The sequence below is a fragment of the Vigna radiata genome, unplaced genomic scaffold (assembly GCF_000741045.1).
Source record: "Vigna radiata var. radiata cultivar VC1973A unplaced genomic scaffold, Vradiata_ver6 scaffold_23, whole genome shotgun sequence".
Lineage (NCBI taxonomy): Eukaryota > Viridiplantae > Streptophyta > Magnoliopsida > Fabales > Fabaceae > Vigna > Vigna radiata.
The window spans coordinates 2,689,423-2,707,608 of record NW_014541837.1 but is presented as its reverse complement, the minus strand read 5'-3'; the positions used below and the strand labels follow the sequence as shown (position 1 = coordinate 2,707,608).

The 18,186-nt window shown below is 29.7% G+C and overlaps 2 protein-coding genes across 9 annotated transcripts; one reads left to right on the top strand and one right to left on the bottom strand.

Annotated features, from left to right (window-relative positions):
• The first annotated feature begins 6,361 nt into the window (after positions 1–6,361).
• On the top strand, positions 6,362–11,181 carry LOC106778606 (putative anthocyanidin reductase). 2 transcript variants are annotated; one of them, XM_022776218.1, is made up of 6 exons: positions 6,362–6,554; positions 9,364–9,468; positions 9,573–9,790; positions 9,936–10,095; positions 10,566–10,776; positions 10,852–11,181. In XM_022776218.1, the coding sequence occupies exons 1-6, from the start codon at positions 6,389–6,391 to the stop codon at positions 11,006–11,008; spliced, it is 1,017 nt and encodes a 338-aa protein (XP_022631939.1). In that variant the 5' UTR covers positions 6,362–6,388; the 3' UTR covers positions 11,009–11,181. The 2 variants fall into 2 exon arrangements, with proteins under 2 accessions (XP_022631939.1, XP_014522063.2); XM_014666577.2 differs by having other exon boundaries at positions 9,301–9,468.
• On the bottom strand, positions 10,041–14,272 carry LOC111240687 (uncharacterized mitochondrial protein AtMg00810-like). 7 transcript variants are annotated; one of them, XR_002666213.1, is made up of 4 exons: positions 14,047–14,264; positions 11,378–11,510; positions 10,308–10,400; positions 10,041–10,195 (listed from the first exon to the last, which is right to left on the bottom strand). XR_002666213.1 is itself a non-coding variant. In XM_022776219.1 (3 exons), exons 1-3 carry the CDS (start codon positions 14,098–14,100, stop codon positions 12,323–12,325), a joined length of 636 nt encoding a protein of 211 aa, XP_022631940.1. In that variant the 5' UTR covers positions 14,101–14,258; the 3' UTR covers positions 11,649–12,322. The 7 variants fall into 7 exon arrangements, 3 of the variants coding, with proteins under 3 accessions (XP_022631940.1, XP_022631941.1, XP_022631942.1); XR_002666214.1 differs by lacking the exon at positions 10,308–10,400 and having other exon boundaries at positions 14,047–14,262; XM_022776219.1 differs by lacking the exons at positions 10,041–10,195; positions 10,308–10,400; positions 11,378–11,510 and adding exons at positions 11,649–12,742; positions 12,871–13,032 and having other exon boundaries at positions 14,047–14,258.
• Positions 14,273–18,186: the final 3,914 nt, after the last annotated feature.

Here is an 18,186-nt window from a genome sequence, read left to right as displayed (position 1 = left end):
AAGTTGATCAGAGTTTGTCTCCCACTCACCAGGGGAGAACCGGACGGTTGACACATGTATTCCACTTAAGTGGAGTATTAAATGGGGTGTGACATCTATAACATCTAATTATATTTTATTCTAATAGTGAAAAAATAATTTTCAATCTTTTTCATTCTTCATATCCTAAATTACTAATGTAAACTTATAAATGAATTTTTTTCTTATTTTAAAACATTCCCATCGAAGATATAAAATACTAATAAAACCTTTATGAATTATCCCACGAATTTAAACAAATATATTTAAAGTTTCAAAAACACTCCACTCCTAAGGTACTCTCGAGATGAGAATTGAATTAGCATGCATGTAATTGGGTGGTGTGGACACATGTATCATATACTAAAAAAATACATGACATTTGGCAACCATGCGCGCCAACTCATAAAGTCTAATACTATTCAATATTTAATGTTTATATTATAATAGTATTTATTATTTTTGTAATAATACTTTTAAAATTATATTTATAATGCCTTTTGAATAACTGATAGTATGAAAAATATTACGGATAGAATATATTAAAGTTATCCTCTGTTTTAATTCTAAGATTCAGACACAAAAATTTACTTTTAGGTTTCCTCTCTATTTACAAAATTGACCCTGTATTTTTATTTTTTTTAGTAGTTATGTAAGGGGAGATTTTTAAATACAAATTAAATACAAAGATCGGTAGAACTTAAATGAAAAGTTGAGGTTATTGCTGGTTTCTAAATTTAAATATATATATATATATATATATATATATATATATATATATATATATATATATATATATATATATATATATATATATATATATTCCTATTTAAAAAGAAGGGGTGAAAATCTATATTTTGGATAAAGACGGTTTTTTTTTTTAAAAATGGAAACAGGTTCTAATATTGTTGATGGGTGTTCTAAAAAAAAACTAAGTTCATTTCCAAAAGATGTTTGTCTTTTTAGAAAGTTACTTCCTATTCTCTCTGCCTTCTCTCTACCCTTCTCACTAATTCACTCGGTGCATTGACGTTTAGGTGGTGTCCTTGTGTTTTCGGAGTCGAGAGCTTCGACTTGAACCGATTGGTTTCACATTTTCAGCGGGTAAGTGATTCTGCTTTGTCTCCGCTGTTTTGAGATCTAGGGTTTTGACCATGAAAAGATTTTGCTTTGCATGTGATTAATAGTCCCCTTTTCCTTCACTTTCTAGCTCAAACTTGATTTTAAGAAATGTTCTCCATTGTCGGAATGGTGATCTGTAGGTTTGTTGAGCTCTTCGCTATTTAAGGCACTATTTAAGGGTCTCCATTCAAGTTGTGCTTGGAATCCAGGTAAGGGAAGCTTAGGTTTCTTTTCGGTTTGTGGAAATTTTTGTGTGGGTGAGTTGGGTACTGCTGCAATATCGTAAAATAATGTATGTGTAGATTGTGTCTTAGGATATGTTGCTGTTTGAACTGAAATTGATGAAATTGTGTGTTAGAACTTGTGTTGATTGATGAAGTGACCTATGAAACTGCAAAACTTTGATGAGGAACCGGTATGGACAAATTGTATGATGTTAAATTGAATACTTGCATACTGTGAATGATGTTGGGCAGGTTGCTAGACCACAAATTAAGTTGGTTATGGTGTTTTAGGTCAAAAGAGAGGAACTGAGGTAATGATTTTTAGCCTTAAGGGTCCTGAACGTATTTGGACAGTTTAGCCAGCTTGGATGAGTCAATTATAACTTGTTAGGACTATAAAATTGGTTAAAATGAGGTTCCAAATGGTAGAAGTGGAGTTAAGTCCTTAGGTTGAGGAAAACTAGTGTTTTGAGTGAGTTTAGAGAAAGTGAGAAGGTGTTTTTGAGTAATTGAGGTCTAGGGTGTAAGTGGGCAGTGGGGACAGTTTGATTGAGTCATTTGAGACTTGTTAGAAGTGTTAAATTTGCTAAAAATACATTCTAAGTGGTAGATTCAATTTTAAACCTCTAGGTTGATGAAATTGGGTTTTTAAAGTGTCAAAAGTGGTTTGATACACCTAGTCTTGGATCTAGTGATCAAATAGATATTTGTTTTAACGTATAAACATGCTTTTCCATCAATACAAATGTGTAAAGAACCCCTTTAGTCATTAGAATAGGTTCCAAGTGCATCAAAAGCCAATTTTCATAGTTGTTGTCAACTGATATGGCGCCTCAGCGTCCCTGGTGGAGCCCTGGCGCCCCTGGATGCCTCATTGATTCACGGCGAGCACCCCCCAGCGCCCCTGGGTGTACCAGCATGTTGTTGTTTTTGTTTTTAATAGCTTTTGGGGTTCTAGAGGTCCGTTTTGGACGTTCCTTAGGTTGTTTTGGGGGGTTTTGGACCCTTCCGGAGCTGTTAGTGATGGTTTCAAAGCTGTTTTCCTTACCTAAATATGAGTATCCTTATGTCATGGATTAATTGATGTTGTTTGATTGAAAGAGTGTCTTGTATGTTTATATATGTATGGCTTGATTTTGCAACATGATTGAGGGCATGGTGTATTATGTGTGAATTATAGTTTGAAAGTATGGTATGTTGATGATTCAAAAAGGATTGTGATTTCATTAAGGTGATTTGAATAGTATTAAAGTAAGATCTCTAGGTGAGATCAATATAGTTTTTAGAATGAATGTAAGAGGCTTCCATATGGGGGCTATCCCAACACTCTAATGCTCTTTCATTCTCACTTGGAGAAGATTGACGCATGTGGTGAAAGTAGTGGGAGGTCCTAGTGTAGGCGCTTCTTGTGTGTGGTAGGGTGAAACTCAATGGCAATGACCTTGCAAGGCAGTAGAGGCCACAACAAGTGCACAACCCGCCCCAGATCGACATTCATTCTAAGTCCGGACAAGTCTAGTGTGTCATAACATGATAGGAAAATTGTTTAATCACTTGTATGTGCCCGCTTTACATTCTTTATCTGATGTATGATGACTTACATGTTTTAAAAACCTAGCTTACCCTTGCTCTTGGTTGTGTTGCATGTTGTGTGATCTTTCTCTTTGCAATGATCATCCAAATTTGGATGTGAGCATATGGAAATGAGGTTTTCCTGGAGCAAACGTTGGAGGAGACGGATGCAGCTGATCAGTCTTAGGCAGCCTAGATGTTTAGCTTCTTATGTCTTTTCGAAAGACTCTTGGACTTGTAATTTAAAGTTTAAATTCTAGACTTCTTTTGAGGATGATTGTATACCTTAATACTGTTATCTTATACTCCTAATTGCTTTTGCATATTATAATAGTTAAATCCTATTATATTATATGTTTATATGATATTTGGGATGTCACAAATACAAATGTGATTAATGAGTTTATATAAAAAAATATAAGCTAAATAAAAAATTGTGATAGTTCAAATGTAACTATATATACTAAAATCAATAATCAATGTGCAAATATTCCTTTCTCTATCAATTTATTGGATGCAAATGACCAATTATAAATGAAGAAAATTAAGCACATGGATATGACATATGAATAGGTAATGAAATCTGCAAGCAAATTAGAAAAACAAAGGCTAAAAAATAATTAAAAAAATTTAGTTTTTCTTTTGTTGCAAAAAGAGGAGAGCTTTTAAAATAATACGAAAAATTGCCTTCAATCGACAAAATTTCTAGAAAAGAAATAAGGGAAATTAACTTTATTCTATGTGTATAATAAATGTATATTTTAGATTTTTTATTTTGATTATATGAGATATGAATATGTAGGGTTTTAGTAACTATCTGTCTATTTGTGTGAGTTTTTGTTTATTTTTTACTATGTTTTTATTGTTTGTTTCTTATTTTTTAAGTTATTTCGATAAAATTTTAGTTTCTACTTCATTTACGATTAGATTGAACTAAATTTTGATATATTATTCTTAATACATATTATTTTAATTTGATCGCTCGGATTGTTAATTTGAAATATGTGTTTAAATGAATTAATTTTGCATTTTTGAGTGAATTTATCACCACTATATTTATATCTCTAAGTAGTCTAGGTAAAATTTTAATCTGCACTTCGTTACTTTGTTTACCGTTAGATTAAACTGAAATTTTGATATATGATTTATAACATATTAATTCCCTTTTACTGCTCAGACCATTAACTTCAAGTTTGTGTTTAGAGAAATAAATTTTGCATTTTGGATAGTATTGAAAACCACTTTATTTTTGTCCTTAAGTTACCTTAGTAAAACATTAATTTCCATTTCATTTACCATTAGATTGACCTAAAATTTTGATATATGGTTCATAAGACATATCAATTCATATTGACCATTTAGATTATTAATTGGTAAACTGTACTTAGTCAAATTAATTTCTCATTTTGGACGGAGCTCGAAACCACTTGAATTTTGTCCTTAAGTTGTCCTGGTAAAATCTCAATTCTATCTAGTTAAACGTTAGGTTAACCTAAAATTTGTATATGTAGTTCCCAAGACATATTGGTTCACATTGACTGCTCAAATTTTTAATTGGATACCTATATTTAGATAAATTATTTTCGTGTTTCTTAGGGAATTCAACACCATCATACTGTTTTTGGGTCATCAAGGTAAAATTAAGATTTCCTCTTCATTAACCATTGGATTTAATTGAAAATTATATCATAGGTTCTAGATATATTTTTATCTACTTTGATTGGTCAGATATTTAATTAAAAGCCTGTAGATAGAATAATGTTTCCATGAAATATTCAAATTGTTTAGGTTGTTAATAACATTTAATCATATCGGGTGAAATCTTGAGTCATGATATCATTGATTTTGTATGTATGGTTATTTGTATCATTGACTTGAACATTATTCTATGTTAAGCTATGAACATGAATTTGGATCAAATATATATTGTATGATGAATCGGTTGATGAATATGAACATGATATGAGATTGGCCAAAGGTCTCGTGGAGAGATTCTATGTTTGGAGTTGGGAGTCCTAACGGTGGAGGTTATCTTGATACTATAATAACCATCAAATCTCAAGTAGAGAAAGATGAATTATGTGGTGAGAGGGGTGTGAGGTCATATTCCATGTGTCAGTTTTGGACGTAGATGTTGACGGACTAATCTTGTAGATGACATAGAGTATTGCACTAGCAATGGCTATGTAGGAGCAATGTAGGTCCCCACAAGTATAAGACCTTCTGACATTTCACATCAACATTTCATCTTAATGGTCGAGAGTATTGTATGATGAGATGATTGTTATTATAAATTAATTATGTGTAGTAATAATCTTATGTTTGTTTTATGTAGAGCTGTCAAAACAGGTAACCCAATTGACCCGGTCCGGCCCACCACAAGTTAGTCACTTAGTGAGCCAACCCAACCCGACTCATTTATTAGCGAGCCAAAAAAATTTGAACCCGATCCACCCACCACGGGTTGGTAGGTAAACAGGTTGGCTCATTGGCTCACTTAATTATAAAAAAAATTACAAACTTTCCATAATTCAAATCTAAATAAATTTTATTCCCAAATTTCACTCCCAACATGGGGTATTTAATTAATTTTGAAAATATGAAACTTAAATAATTTTTTCAAACAAAAAAAGTAATAATAAATATCTTTCATAAATTAAAATTAAATTTTAATAAAATAAAATAAGATAGGTGGGTTGATGAGCCAACCAGACCCACTACGGGTTCAACCCGCATGAACCGGGTTTAAATGAGTCGGGTCGGAATCTGACCTGCATAAAAAAATACAAATTTTTCAAACTCAATCTAATCTGAACCCGTAATGGACTGAGTTAACATGCGGATTGTGACCCATTTTGACAACTTTAGTTGTATGTGATCTTCTACATGTTAATTTACCTTTACTTATTTGTGTGTACGATGATTATATAACATGTATTATACGGAAATATATTTTAATATAAATATATAGATGTATAAGTGTGAAGATATATTCAAACTTGAGAGTTTTTGAAAAATATTTTTTAATTATAATATTTAAAATTCGTTCTTCAAATAAAGAACGCTTCTGTTCTTTAATTTTATATATTTAAAAAGAAAAAAGATGTTACACTATTCAAAAGAAGAATATAATAATAATAAGTTGAGTAGAAACATTTAGAACCAGTCATCGCATCACTCAACCCTAGAACAATTTATTGCATGCCAACTACTATAATAGTATAATATATATACAGTCCACATATTCACTATGTCAATAATTAGTAACACAACTAATAATAAAAAAAATGGAACAATGCCAATTAATATATATAATGTTAACAGAGATCTTGTTATCTCTTTTATTATTACTTTAATAAATAATAATTTATTATAGCTGCATATCATGCAGCAATATTAGTTTAAAAGGGCACAGCCACATCTAATTGGCAACGGTTGAAGAAAAGGTGGAAATGGAAGAAGCACTTATGAAGGTGAAGAAGAAGAAGAAAGCTGAAGTTTTGTCTTCTCCTTCAACAACATTCTGTGTTACTGGAGCAACTGGGTATATTGGTTCATGGCTTGTGGCGGCTCTTCTTCAAAGAGGCTACACTGTTCATGCTACCGTTAGAGATCCTGGTCAGTATGTACATACATATCATAATAACTCTTCTTTTTCTACACTTTTTTTACTTTATGTGTTTTTAATCATCCAATTTTTAACTTAATTCTATTCGATTTGTAAAATAAAGGTTTAATTGCTTCTTTTTCCCTACTTTGGTTGAAGTGTGTCAAATTCGTTCCTTTTTAGAAAAATGTCAATTTTGTCCCCATATAGAAAAAATTTGTGTCAATCAAGTCATCTCCGTTAAAAATCATTGCTTTCAAAACTCACTTTATCCACTACAATATCAGGGATCAAACTCATGAAGTGGTTATTATTCAAAACTCACTTTAAGTTTTTAACACCATTAGTTTGTATTTAACGGAGATTATTTGATTGAGACACAAATATTTTCTATATAAAAACAAAATTGACATTTTTCTAAAAGGAGAACAAATTTGATACACTTCAACCAAATTTGGGACAAAAGAAACAATTAAACCTAAAATAAAATTTATACTCATATACTTTATTTTTTAACTTATGTGGAATTTTTAACAGGAAAGAAAACAGAATATTAAAATAAATTCTAACTCATAATTTTAATAATAACTTTAATATTATATTAAAAAATTAAATTTTATTTTAATTTAATCTCTCAAAATCTATTTATAAAATAAAATTTATACGATTGATATGGTTCTTAACTACAGTTTTCGAAAAGAAAATGTTGCACCTCTCAATTTTGAGTGCATGTGTGATGATTCTAAAATCTTGAGTTTTGTAGCCATTTTCTTGATATTTTTGTTGGAAATGAAGGTTAGACCCTTCTGGAAGGTGAAATTCATATTATGCTATTGCGAGCACAGATAATGATTACACAGTGTAGCATCTATTTTAAGTCAAAATAACATTTTACAAAATTGGAACGAATCTTTTATTTATTTATTTATATATTATAAATTTATTTAATTTCTGGATAATATATATATATAACATAATAATTTTAATAATATGTTAAGAAATAAATTTTAAATTTAATTTAATCATAAAATAAAGAAAAGCAAAAATTGATAAAATTTACATCTAATGTAAATTTGTCTTTACGTGAAATTTTCAACAATTTGTTTATAATTTTGAGAAGATTATTGTTGCTGCGGAGTTTTAAAATTCAGAAATTTAAGTTAATTTTTGATTTCATATTGTGTATGTTTATTTTACATTGAAAATAAACTAGATAAATTACCTTTAAGTTTCAGTGTTACAAATTGAACAATTAAATAAGATTGTAGTCAGTAATTGCTGACAAACATTGATTTTAGCCTAATTTATACTATACCTTATAATTAATTTGAAAGAAATTTTAATTTCCAGAAATTTATTGCATGTCTATAAATTATACGGAGAGCCTGTTTTTTCTTTTCACTATTTTAGTCTCTCTTTATTTTTCTCTGTTGAGTTGTATTTGAAATTCATTATTTAGGGAAAGTTATATTATTCAAAGGGGGGTCCACGAGTGCATTCTTATAATCAAATAAGTAAAAGGAAAACTGAGGTATAACGACTAAATTAAAAGTTGTCATTAGGTCAAAAATTTTAAATTGTTTAACACTTTATTTATAGGAAATTTAAGTTTTTATAACATATTCTTTCAAAAAAATACAATTGAATGTTGATTACAAAATTAAATAAATACAAATGTTCGAATTAATATTAAAATATTCGATTGTTGAAAATTAGTAAAATGTAATATGTTTAAAGAGTCATTAAAAAAAATTACCTAAAGTTAATCTTGGAGGGAGTTGATATCTCTCTATCTCTTTAAGTAAAACATATGTGTGTGAGATCTTACTTAGTTTTAAATAAAAATTACTAAAGCAATGCTTTTGATTTATTAAATACTTAAGTATATTGTATATATTTATTTTATTTTTAGTTTGGAAAATAATAATAATTGATATATTAATAGTGGTATTTTATAAATCTCATGGAACTCGTGCGAAATTACATAATAAGTATATGGGGTGCGTTCTATGCAAGAGTCATTCTTAATTTTTTTTTTCTCTCAAAAATCATCTTTAATTACTGTCAAATATTTGTTTTGCTCATATTTTATTTTCCTTAATTGCTGTTAATTAAAATCCGTTCATATTTAATTTGTTACATTAATAGTACACGAGGGTTATAATGACACTGATAAAACATCCGTAAAACATGTTCATTTTTTTGAATTTATTTTTATTTGACAAAAACATAACTCTCATTAATGGATAAGTTTTAAGCTGCATAAAAAATTATCTAATTATAAACTATATATTTTTTTTTAATTTATGTAGAATGAGTTACTGTAAATAATTTCTTTAATTTTTTTTCTCTCTGTAATTAAAAATAATTACTTTTAATCCATAATATCATATAACATATAATATTAGCAAATTATGTATTTGCTGACCAAATTATGACATTTGAAAAAAAAATTAAAATCTTTAAAAGAAATGTTATTTATTTATTTTATAATGAATATTTGAGAACAAACATAATAATTTGAAATTTTAGCGAGAATTTTCTTTTACAGGAATTAAAACTAAAAGCCACACCTTTTTTAATTAAAAAATAATTTAAAATTTAATAAAATAAGAAAGAAATAATTTTTTTTTATGTTTTCTTCTGTTTAAGTTAAAAAGTTAACTGTAATAACTTGCCCAATAAAAATTAAATATATTGTATAAATTGATGTTTGATACCTCTTCTTTTTCTTGTTTTACTAATTTAATGTACCAGAAAAGTCATTTCACCTGCTATCGTTATGGACAAGAGGTGACAGATTGAGAATTTTCAAAGCAGATTTGAATGAAGAAGGGAGCTTCGATGAGGCTGTAAGAGGCTGTGATGGCGTTTTTCATGTTGCAGCTTCAATGGAATTCAATGTGGATAAGAGAGAAAACATTGGTAATGTCATGATCAATGCCTTCAGTGAAATACACAGAAAAAAAAAAAAAAAAAAAGATTACATTTTTAATGACACTTGTGCCTTGTGCGAATTGAACATGCAGAGGCCTATGTTCAAGCAAATATAGTTGATCCTTCAATCAAAGGGACCTTGAACCTTCTAAAGTCCTGCATGAATTCCAATTCTGTGAAAAGGGTTGTTCTCACTTCTTCAATAAGTACAATTACTGCCAAAGACAACAATGGGAAGTGGAAACCTGTTGTTGATGAATCTTGCCAAATGCAAAGTGAACATGTGTTGAAAACACAAGCAAGTGGATGGGTAATTAAAGCTTTTACTGGTAGATTTCACTTTTTGTGTACAATGTTAGAACTTTGAATCATATGCACACTATTCTGTTTTCCTAGCTGGTTTGCACTTTTGCATAGTATGTTGCTTTCTTTTGAGAGCTTCTTCACTGTGACAGGTTTATGCCCTTTCAAAGCTTCTAACAGAAGAGGCAGCATTTAAGTTTGCAAAAGAGAACGGCATTGATCTTGTGTCAGTCATAACAACCACTGTTGCAGGCCCATTCTTCACTGCTACTGTACCATCAAGTGTTAAACTGCTACTGTCACCAATAACAGGTTATCTTTTCACCTTCATATGTCTTGGTATAATAATCTTATTCGTCTACAGCCACTGAAAAATCATCAATATGATATGAAACTACTGGTTGTCTGATTTCTGCAAGAAAGGAAAATGAATTATGATGTATTACCACAACTAGAATTCCTGTGAGTGTTTCAAGTGAAAGCCATATTACCCAAAATTAATAGGCATTAAATATTTTTATTACCTGAACTTGTATGTAATTGCAGAAATTTGGTGATCGTCTAAGAGCATGAACTTCTTGTCTTTGCATAAGGTAGATTACATGTAAATAGTATATCTTGCATACCAAATTCCCCAAAAGCATTGAATGAATCTCTAGGACTCCTTGTGCATCATAAAAATAGATAACACCAAACTTTTGTGGTTACGAATATGCTTAACTATATGAGTTAATTGTCATGTCATGTCATTTTGTCTGACCATATTGATCTTTTATGAATAGGTGAACCTGAGTTCTTCAAGATATTATCTGCTGTAAATGCAAGAATGGGGTCAATTGCTTTAGTTCACATTGAGGATATATGCAGTGCGCATATTTTCCTAATGGAGCATTCTAAAGCAGAAGGTCGATACATATGCAGCAACCAAAGCTATCCATTGTCTATGTTGGTCAATCTTCTTACCAAAGAGTATTCTTACTCAAATAAGAAAAGGTAATGTTCTTCCCTTTGAACTGCTTTTGTTTTTTTCTTTTCAAGTACTTATGTTATTCTTACATACACATGCAGGATACCTGAGAAAAACTATGATAAAGTTCCTTCTGAGATTTGCTCAAAGAAATTAAGAGATCTGGGTTTTAGTTACAAGCATGGAGTTGAAGATATAATCCACCAGACAATTATTTGTTGCTTAGATTATGGTTATTTACCTCCCGTTAGACAGTAGTCTTTCAATACTAGTGCATGCACATGATTTTGAAACTTCTGTACAGTTTTGTGGTCACAGAAAACAAATGAAGTCATATTTTGAAAGATCAAGTTCCTTCTTGAATATTTGTATGGACAAATGAAGTCATATTTATCGTTTCTTATAAACGTTTTGATCCTATTTTCTAAGTAGAATTGGAATTTCACCAGTGTGTTCAATACAGGTTTGAATCAAAGGTCAACAAAAATGACCGAAGTAAAATTAAAGTATTACTAGAAAACAACACTGAAAACACTAAATGCACTGATGTAACTACATATAATTCTTGTTTTATTTGTATTTGTTATCTAAAGGTAAGAAGAAAACATGGATGTGTAGTTGTTGTACCCTAAGTACCAGAAAAGGTGTCTGCATCAAACATTTAAGAGGGGAATCATAAGTGGTTTGTGTGTCAGCATTCAGAAGATAGATCTATAGCTTCTCATGGTTGTGTAGTAGCAGTGCAGAGTACTCCTCCTACCTGTTACAAATTCAACATTTCCAAAATCCTTGACTTTAAAAATTTGAAATGTACTATGAAGATATCTTCATTCAATGATCTACATCTCTAAACAAGTGGGTGGTGTTATAGTTATAAAATAGATACGTAGAATAAAACTTGTCTAAGTGTATACTTTATTGAGTAATCAAGTCTGGCTTATAAAAGCCAAAAAAAACAGTACATCATAACTGCTCTGCATAATGGGCAGATACTGAAATTTAAAAACAGCACCTATCTAGGAATAAAATATGCCAACTGACAAATGACTTATTCTCCCTAATAAATACGAGATTTATTTTAAAACATTAACAATTAAAAAATAACCAACATTCCCTCCCTTAAGCTATATGTTGTCACACTTAGCTTATTTCTCTTATGTCCACAACTCCAAGCATTAGACGTAGACTTTCAAATTGTTCAAGCTTCAATGCTTTGGTCATTATATCAGCCAATTGTTCTTCAGAGCAACAATAACTAAGACAAACAACTTGATCTTTAACCAAATCTCTAAGAAAATGAAATCTTATTGCAATGTGTTTACTTCTTCCATGAAAGACGGGATTTTTGGATAATTGAATAGTAGAGCTGTTATCACATAGAATTTCTATTGCACCTTCTTCTTTTGAACCGAGATGTTCTAAAATTCTGCAAAGCCAAATACATTGACATGCACAAAATGCCGCTGCAATATACTCAGCTTCAGTTGTAGATAAGCTCACCACAGGTTGTTTCTTCGATGCCCAAGAGACAGCTCCCGTACCCATTAAAAAAACTGAACCAGAAGTACTTTTTCAATCATCTAAGTCACCTGCATAATTACTGTCACTATAGGCAACAAGACCAGTTCTTCCACTCTGTTGATAAAAGATTCCATACTCAATTGTGCTTTTAAGATATCTCAAGATCCGTTTGATCGCTGCCCAATGTGATTCCTTTGGATTTGCCATGTACCTGCTTATTAAACTTACCCCATACATCAAATCAGGTCGAGTGACTGTGAGATACATAAGACTACTAATTGCTTGCTTAAACTTTGTGGCATCTATTGGGACTCCTTCCTCATCTCTAGACAATGTTGTTCTTGGTACAATAGGATTTCTTACTGGATTGCTTTTTGTCATGTTGAATCGAGCCAATATCTCCCGTGCATATCTTCTTTGACAAATGAAAATTCCTACCTTGCTTTGTATGACTTCTATTCCGAGAAAATACTTCATTTTTCCAAGATCAGTCATATCAAATTCTAGCTTCATTGAACTTTTAAACTCTTCACACATATGTTTACTGTTTCCAATAAATAGCAAATCATCAACATAAAAACTGATTATTAAAATATTACCCTGTTTGGTGAACAATGTGTGTTCACTGGAACATCGATTAAACTTTTCTTTGGCAAAGTAGGCTTCAATTTTGCTATACCAAGCTCGTGGGGCCTGCTTAAGTCCATATAAAGCTTTCTACAACCGGTAAACTTGAGTTTCTCAACCCTTTTGAATGAAACCTGTTGGTTGTTGAACATATACCTCTTCTTTAAGATCACCATACAAGAACGCACTTTTTACATCAAGCTGAAATACTTCCCATGCATTTTGTGCAGCCAATGCTATCAAAATTCTCACGGTATCGAGTCTAACTACAAGTGCAAATACCTCTGTATAATCTTTTCCATACTTTTGAGCATAACCTTTAACTACCAATTTGGCTTTATATTTTTCTACATGACCATTTTCATTAAATTTGGTCTTGTAAACCCATTTAAGACCTATGGGTGTAGATCCTGCTGGTGGATCTACAAGCTGCCATGTATTGTTTTTCTCAAGGGTTAGTGCACATTTATGAGATGCATACATATGCCATGAGAAATTCAAAGTTGCACAGATGTTACACTAAAGAAAGCTCATTCAAAATCCACATTTAGTGTTGTGAGATAAGTATGAAACCTGATGAAACTAACAATCAAATATCTATCAAAACATTGATCACACAGCGGGAATAAGATAAGAAACTACGAACATATACTTCCTAGTCCTTCCCCGTGTTTGTCCTTATGTTTTGAATCATCTCTGTTTGAATTTGAATCATAACCATTCAAGGAGGGCCACATTACATTATTACACAATTTATCTATTTATTTCTCACAAAAAAAAAAAAGAGTAGAAAATGGGACATTTTTACAATATTGTTCAAGGTACTGTACTAGTAGCGCCGTCACAGTTCATGTTGCAATTATGTTGCAAATCTCACATAACAAATATAATATATAAAATGGAATGTAAAATACGCAATTAGACTTAAAATCTGTTTTATATATTTGTTCATGTAATGCAGTTTCAAAACTCAATTAGACCACATTGGTTTGCAGACTCCAACTAAACCCTCTTGCATATTATCTCCACAATTGCAGACACATAATTTGTGGGAAGAAGAAAGTGGCCTTTATCCAGTTGAAGATGGTTGAAACCATGAGCGTCAAAAAGTTGTAAAATGAGAAGAAGAAGAAGAAATGGTTATTTACCGATTTCCTTGGAGGAGGGGATGAAGTCCTCAAAGAAGGTTTGAGGTGGGGCATTGTAGGGTGCCCTCCAGGGCTAGGAGTTCCAGACCTTAAATCCCACAAAAGGTTCTGAAATCACCAGAAATGGCGCCTCCACCGTCCATCACTAGCAAACCCTTATTGAAACCCTCCATAACCTGTGATTCTCATCTCTCTCTCTATATATATAGAGAGAGAGAGAGATAGATATAGATATAGATTTTGTTTAAACTTTAAAAGAAAATCTGAATTTTTCTTTTACTATCATTTTTGACAATATACTTCACTCTTCTTTTTTTCTTTTAGAAATATAAAAGTTAATTTTTTAAGATCATTTTATAGTATAATTTTGAATGCAAGGGAGAAAGAAAACTTAATAATGGGTTTGGACTGGGACTTATTTTTATGCTAAATTCGAAATGTGCTAAGATAAACTATTTTACTTTATATTATATTTTGAAAACAATAAGTAGATAACAATTTATGAGATTAATTATCATATGATCTTAAATTTTATTTACAAAACATAAGAATTTAAAAAAAAAAAAGTTTATTATTTTCTTTCTCAAAGTTATATTTTTTTTTTCATTCTCCCTTTGAATTGGTTTCATTTAAGATATTGTTAAGTTAATTTTGATTAGGATGTTAACTCCGTCTAGGTTGTATGTAATTAGTTTAACATCATTGTTTCAACTAGCTAATGTTGATAAGGATTATTGATTTTGATTACTTTTAGTATATTTTGTTAAAATTAGTTTTGTGAAGATTAAGTGAGGTTTTTTAATTAAAATTATTGACGTTTTGTTGACTAATGTTAGATATGGCATTTCCTTTTAACAAAAACTTAGACTATTTTGTTTTCGACCAATATTGATCAAAACTGTTTTTGTTGACCAACATTAATAAGACTGTTTTTCAGTTAATGTCAACAAGAATGTTTCATGAACCCCACTAAAATTATGAATATAGTTATATCTAGATACATAATAAAAGTCAGAATTTAAATTGAAGTCCAAATTTTTTTTTTATCAATATATCTTAATAATGATTTCTGTATTTAATATTTTTATAACAAATTAAATATTTTATAGAAAATAAAAAATAAAATTAAATATTTTGAATTATTTTATTTAAATTAAATATTTTAAAATTTGGCCAATTTAAAATATTAAAAATTAAATTGAATATATTTAAATTTCTTACAAATTATGAAATTATTTCTAAATATACAATGTTATTTATCTTTTTCACTCTTTCAATTAAGCTTTATCAAGTGTTTTCTTTTTTTAATTTCCTTTCAATTCGCGTTTCACATATTACTTCCTAAATTAGTTAGAAAATTGTGTCTCATTCATCTGAAGTTATCATTTTTCATGATTATTTGTGTACTTAAATTTTCAAATCATTTATATTTTCACCTATTATCTTTTGATTTTATTGTTAAATTATTTCTAGCATTTTTTTTAAATAACTTAATAATATAGTTTAAATCAATCTTATATTATAGTTGGAACGACTTGATTAATTACAAAAAATATAAAACAGTTTAAAACATATATATATATATATATATATATATATATAAAAGATAATTTCTTTCACGAAAATCATACATTAGTATGCATATATTATCTATATAATATGACATTTCTCCCGTGCATATATTATCTATATAATGTGACATTTCTCCTTAGAAACGATTATATTCGTACAATTCACACAAGTTTATCCTTAAATTACATTTCCCAAATAGACTTTTGACATAAAATTTCAAGCTCTATTCAACTTAGTAATATGTTATCGCTTTAGGTTCTCATGCTTCCATTCTCATAAAACAATGTAAGTTTTGTAATTATGAAACACCTTTTTCATCAAAATTAAAAAGTTTAAAATTTTCATTAGTTCTCAACACAAGAACTAGCGTTCAATGTAGGGATGTCATAAAAGCCTGTATCCGCAGGTATCTGTGGATAATATTCGTCATGGGTATTTAGTACATGTGGATAGCGGGTATTTTAATACCTGCTTGTTAACGAGTCAGGTTTGGATATCACACTATCCGTACTCGCGGGTACCCGCAACCCGTCTGAAAAATGAAATTTCAATTTTACCCCCTTTAAATTATTTTCTAAGCTATTTTTCTGCCGTCAAACCCTAATTTCAATTTTTTTTTCTCCTACATTTGCATTGCCATCACAAAAAGAGAGAAAATCCTAGGGTTTCCTTTCAAAGGGTCACACTTAGTGGCTCATTCTATCCTTTCTCTTTTTCTTTCTCCTTCATCACACTAAAGCCAGAAGAAGCTTGAAGTTTATGCTTTTTTCTCTACCGCATATGACCCAATGCTGGGACAAGGATGATCTGCATCTTGAGCAGAGGCAACAACCTCACAGCGACGATGACGGAGCGATGGCGCGGCGAGGGTGCGGCAAGAACGTAGCCAATGAGCAGCGATAGCACGACTCAGGGAGGCGTTCCTCCTTTCTTCTTCTTGGATCGGGAGCGAACTCCCTTTGTCGTGATGCGGCGAGGCGCAGTGGTGGCAGCTTAGAGGCGGTGAGGCGCGACAGTGGCAACTTGGAGACAATGAGGTGTGGATTTGCGATTCGTTTCGTTTCTGTTTCATCTTTCAAAAGAAAAAAGATTCGGCGGTCAGGGATTATTATTCAAGCTCGTTTCATAGAAAAGAAAAAGTTATCTCGAGACTGCTAAGGACTTCTCCTGTGTCGCACCCTTGATTTTTGGAACTTTCTGAAATCAAATTTTTCTTCTAACACTTAGTAGTTTTGAGAACATGTCATAATTCATATCAAAGTTTAGTCATGTATATCAAATTGGTCTGTTGACTTATTAGAACAATGTTTATCTTTATCAATTCTTAAAATATAATTTGACTAAAAACATCATCAAGTAATATCTTTATCAATTTAACTCACATTTTAGATTTTCACGGAGATAAATTCAATTTCAAAAACTCAATCAAAAATAAATCACAAATTTTACTCAATAATTATCTCCACGATCCTTAAAAATTTTCAATAAATAATTTTATATTTAAAAGAATCAATTTTTGAAGATAAATTGTTTACGATATTTAAAAAAGTTATATTAAATAATATAAAATTAAATGATAACATTACTGCAAAAAATGTTGTAAAATTTTCGTTCTTTTTATTGAAGTGAGTTATAAAAAAAGATTTTTTATTTTGGTGTATGCATATTTTTTTCATATTTATCTCTGATTAAATAATTATTTATTAATTTTACTTTTAAGTGACTATTATTTTAAATTTAACTGTTTTCTAATTTAATTCTTTTTAAAGTTTAATAATTTCTTAAACTAAAATAACTATCTATAATAAAATATTACTTACAAAATAAATAAAAATCATCTATAAATAAATAAATTGCAGATTTCTAAATAATAAATAAACCTCTAAGAATATCTAAGTGATTTGCTATCGAGATTTTAAGAGCACTTGAAATAAGATACTTTGAGATACCTAGCAAGTGTATATTTTGGCAAAACTAGCTGGTTACTAGTTTGTAATGAACTAACTTATTGAATCAATGTTTGAGATAAGGTAGTTGTTAGATGTAGAATAACATAAAGGAACATGATTAAATAAGTTATGTTATATAAATAAAACTTACAATTCTAAGCAAAAATATATTATTATGTAAATAAAATTTATATTATGTAATTATCAATTTTTTTTAAAAAACATTGTACATACTTTTTTTTTTACTTTAATAAGTCATTTTATTTAAATGAGTTAATCTAATGACTACTTGTTAAACTAAATTTTATATACTTTTTATAATATAATTAATTTTATTTGCTAATTCCAAATGATGTTACATTGAATTTTTTTTATACAATATTAATTGTGTTTATAAAATGAAGAATAGCAAGAAAATTGTTAGAACCTAACAAATAAAGTCTTATAAGAGTATTTTAGTGGACAATACATGTAACGAAGTAAATTTTTAATTAAGTTTAAATTTTATTTAAATTTAACCTATTTATTCAAAAAGTTGAACAAACAGTCTATTTTTTTGGGTAGCTATATAATATAGTTCATATATTAATTTACCATATATATATATATATATATATAT

Bases quoted from the DNA above. Each gene is read 5' to 3' on its own strand.
- LOC111240687 (XM_022776219.1), bottom strand. From the start codon at position 14,100: ATGCCCCACCTCAAACCTTCTTTGAGGACTTCATCCCCTCCTCCAAGG. The intron at 13,033-14,046 runs GTAAATAACCAT...AACAACCAACAG, and splicing joins CCCCTCCTCCAAGGAAATCG to GTTTCATTCAAAAGGGTTGA. The intron at 12,743-12,870 runs GTAATATTTTAA...GGAAAAATGAAG, and splicing joins CACATTGTTCACCAAACAGG to TATTTTCTCGGAATAGAAGT.
- LOC106778606 (XM_014666577.2), top strand. From the start codon at position 6,389: ATGGAAGAAGCACTTATGAAGGTGAAGAAGAAGAAGAAAGCTGAAGTT. The intron at 9,469-9,572 runs GTAATGTCATGA...TTGAACATGCAG, and splicing joins GGATAAGAGAGAAAACATTG to AGGCCTATGTTCAAGCAAAT. The intron at 10,777-10,851 runs GTAATGTTCTTC...ATACACATGCAG, and splicing joins TCTTACTCAAATAAGAAAAG to GATACCTGAGAAAAACTATG.